Here is a 3537-nt window from a genome sequence, read left to right as displayed (position 1 = left end):
CCCCATCTTGTTTATCAATGTCTTTCAGTTATTGTAAGTACGTATAATTAATCCCCATCTTGTGTTATCAATGTCTTTCAGTTATTGTAAGTGCACATAATCAATCCCCATCTTGTGTTACCAATGTCTTTCAGTTATTGTAAGTGCACATAATTAATCCCCATCTTGTGTTATCAATGTCTTTCAGTTATTGTAAGTACGTAAATAGTAAATATTATTCAAAAATAATCTCTCTCTCTCAAACACGTGTAACAGCTACATTTTGGAGGCTAATAAAAACACATATCATCACAGAAATATCAAATTTATGTTTTAAAAAGACAGAATCAAAGGCTGTATTTACATCAGCATTTCCTGATTTTGTATTTTTGATTTGAATGTGTCTACTCTGTATTATTGTAGAATATAATAACACGATGAGTATGAATGAAAATCGGGTGTCTTTAAATCTCAGTGTTAGCTAGCTCCACACAGTGATTGTTTGAATTTTGCTTAAACATAGATGTTTTATTGACCCAAATACAACAGTACTGTCATTGGAATGATTGCTATATTGTTGTTATCATTTGTTCGAGTGAGAGAGGTTTCGATCGACCGAAAAGATGTAGCCTTACTAGTTATACAAATCTGTAATGATGGGAGAATACTCCGAGGATTCAGTGTCCACAGACCGTGGCTGAAAAGGGCAGCAGATTCCGAGAACATTGTTATCATAGTAACAATAAGAAGGTTGAAGACGTGGAACCAAAGGATTAAAAATAGTACGACAAGCTGAAGGATGAAGACACAGTCCAGATCTTCCATCAAAGGTGTTGCAGTCTATATCGTACTGTTTCTGGTTGACGTTAAAGATACCATAGTTTGGCTCAGTTACCGGAGAATACAAATACCCCCGATTTCGATAGTAAACACCCCTCCTTTGGTTGCTGTTATCGTAAAAACCTAAAGGTAAAACAAAAAATCTGGTATCAGATTACAATTAGAAACATTCCTTTTGTAACATTTTACAGTTTAACATAGATGGTTGAAACAATAACGATAACAGACTTGGATAGAAGTTTTACTGCGAATAAAATAAATGAGAAAAAGCTTACTTTTTCATCTTACACATAGAAAGTTTTAAAACAAAACAAGTTTAGAAAAATGAGTGAAATACAACATCACATGTAAATATTAATAGCCCATCGAATATTTTCCTGCATCGTCTTTTGACAAATTTGAAATAACTGTAAGTTCAATATTTTTAGAAATATTAAACGCCGTACTTAACTTCTTAAGAACCATGCAAAAAAAAACTACATACAAACAAACAAAGAAAGTATTAAGCCAGAGAACTCAGTTTTATAAGAACCAAAATAGCGAGTGCTTGAAAACAGATTTATTTCTTGTATAAATAAAAATAAGGCAACACACCGTAAAAAGAAGGTCTTGAGAAATATGAGAAGGTGGGTTGATAAGAACAGCAGACACCTGGAATCCAGTTGTCATAGTAACAAAGAGTCGGTTGAGGCTGAAGAAAGTAATAATTGGATATTAGTGTTGGACAATTAAATGGTTCCCCACACACTCCTTGTCTTCCGTCAGTGGTGCGACAGGTATTATCCAGATAGGGTGTGTAATAATGAAATGGAGCTCTTATTCCAGATAAGCTCCAATTATTAACGTAGTTTTCACTCAGGTAATTATTTCTATTTAGCGTTGACAATCCACGAGTAGCTTCATTTACTCTTGAATACGGGTCCTGAAATACAGTTTGGTAATTACTTTCATCTTTCGTGAGCAACGTTTCATCACCATTTACTAAACTTACACCCTTATTCTTAATGTCAGTTTCATTCTTCATTTTTATTTCTTCTAGATTATAGTTCTCGTTTCCTGTTCCCAAAACTGCGTCATTTTCTTTAGTGGTTTGCTTCCCATTTGGATTTTCTCTACTCGCCCCCTCATTAACTTTCCTTGATATTAGATCCTCATTCTTTTCTTTAGTACTTAGCATATTCGTCTGTTTCTCTGCATTTATCTTCACACTTCCAGTTTCCGTACTCGGTTCCTCATTACTTTTTACAGTTTTTAGATCGTCCACGCACTTTGAGTTTGGTTCCTTATTCTCGTCTTCTGTACTTAATTTGCTCATCTGGTTTTCTGCATTTATATCCATAATTTCAGTTTCTTTCTTCATTTCTTCGTCCATTTTTTCTGTTTCTTGACCCTCATTCTTGTATTCTACGCTTGGTTCCTCATTCTTGTCTTCTTTATCTAGGTCCTCTTTATTGTCTTCTTTATTTGATTCCCCATTCTCGTCTTCTTTATTTAATTCCTCATTCTTATCTTCTTTATCTGGGTCCCCATTCTTGTCTTCTTTATTTAGTTTCTTATTCTTGTCTTCTTTATTTAGTTCCTCATTCTTATCTTCTTTATCTGGGTCACCATTCTCGTCTTCTTTATTTGGTTTCTCATTCTCGTCTTCTTTATCTAGATCCTCTTTCTTGTCTTCTTTACCTGTTTCCTCTTTTTTGTCTTCTTTATCTGTTTCCTCTTTTTTGTCTTCTTTATCTGTTTCCTCTTTTTTGTCTTCTTTATCTGTTTCCTCTTTTTTGTTTTCTTTATTTGATTCCTCGTTCTTGTCTTCTTCATTTGGTTCCTCGTTCTTATCTTCTTTATTTGATTCCTCGTTCTTGTCTTCTTCATTTGGTTCCTCGTTCTTATCTTCTTTATTTGATTCCTCGTTCTTGTCTTCTTTATTTGATTCCTCGTTCTTGTCTTCTTCATTTGGTTCCTCGTTCTTATCTTCTTTATTTGATTCCTCGTTCTTGTCTTCTTTATTTGGTTCCTCGTTCTTGTCTTCTTTATTTGATTCCTCGTTCTTATCTTCTTTATTTGATTCCTCGTTCTTGTCTTCTTGACCTGGTTCCTCATTCTTGACTTCAGTATTTGATTTGTTCATCTCGTTTTCTTTATTTATCTCGGTGTTATCAGTTTCTTCGCTCAGTTCCTCCTTTTCTCTTTCTGTTTTTAGATCTTCATTCTTATATTCTGTGCTTGGTTTTTCATTCTTTTCTTTTGTACTGAGTTCCTCAGTCTTCTTTTCTTTATAAAGTAGTTCTTCATCACCAGAAGGATTCGACACTTCTGAAGTCTCGGTTGGATAAGCATTTCTCTCAACAACTTGTGTGGTCGTTTCTTTGTTAAAATCGTCTATAAAAATTAACATAAAAGTAATGAATAATCGGTTACGTTAGGTAACAATAGCAATGCTACAACAGGTGCTATTTTACTAACAATAACAATACGATTTTAGTTTGTATATTGTGATTATTTCTTAAAATATTATTAAATGTGTTAAAATGTATTAAATATTATTCAAAGAAGCTTAATTAGTCGACAATATAAACATTTTTTTTGATATACGTTTTCGAATACCGTTCTTTTTTATAGTTTGTTTGTTTGTTTATTAATTTCGCGCAAAGCTACACGAGGGCTATCTGCGCTAGCCATCCCTAATTTAGCAGTGTAAGACTAGAGGGAAGGCAGCTAGCC

The 3537-nt window shown here is 33.6% G+C and overlaps 1 protein-coding gene across 1 annotated transcript; it reads right to left on the bottom strand.

Annotated features, from left to right (window-relative positions):
• Window positions 1-600: 600 nt before the first annotated feature.
• Window positions 601-3211, bottom strand: LOC106474966 (high mobility group nucleosome-binding domain-containing protein 5-like). The gene is made up of 3 exons (XM_022403217.1): window positions 2209-3211; window positions 1414-2142; window positions 601-942 (listed from the first exon to the last, which is right to left on the bottom strand). The coding sequence occupies exons 1-3, from the start codon at window positions 3209-3211 to the stop codon at window positions 614-616; spliced, it is 2061 nt and encodes a 686-aa protein (XP_022258925.1). The 3' UTR covers window positions 601-613.
• Window positions 3212-3537: the final 326 nt, after the last annotated feature.

The sequence above is a fragment of the Limulus polyphemus genome, unplaced genomic scaffold (assembly GCF_000517525.1).
Source record: "Limulus polyphemus unplaced genomic scaffold, Limulus_polyphemus-2.1.2 Scaffold7912, whole genome shotgun sequence".
In the NCBI taxonomy this organism is placed as follows: Eukaryota; Metazoa; Arthropoda; class Merostomata; order Xiphosura; family Limulidae; genus Limulus; species Limulus polyphemus.
Note: the sequence above shows the minus strand (reverse complement) of the source record. Positions and strands in the feature narration are given on the sequence as shown.

Coding starts and splice junctions, on each gene's coding strand:
- LOC106474966 (XM_022403217.1), bottom strand. CDS start 3,211: ATGTTAATTTTTATAGACGATTTTAACAAAGAAACGACCACACAAGTT. Junction 2,143..2,208: donor CGTAGAATACAAGAATGAGG/GTCAAGAAACAG, acceptor ATATAAATGCAG/AAAACCAGATGAGCAAATTA. Junction 943..1,413: donor CTCAAGACCTTCTTTTTACG/GTGTGTTGCCTT, acceptor TTTTACCTTTAG/GTTTTTACGATAACAGCAAC.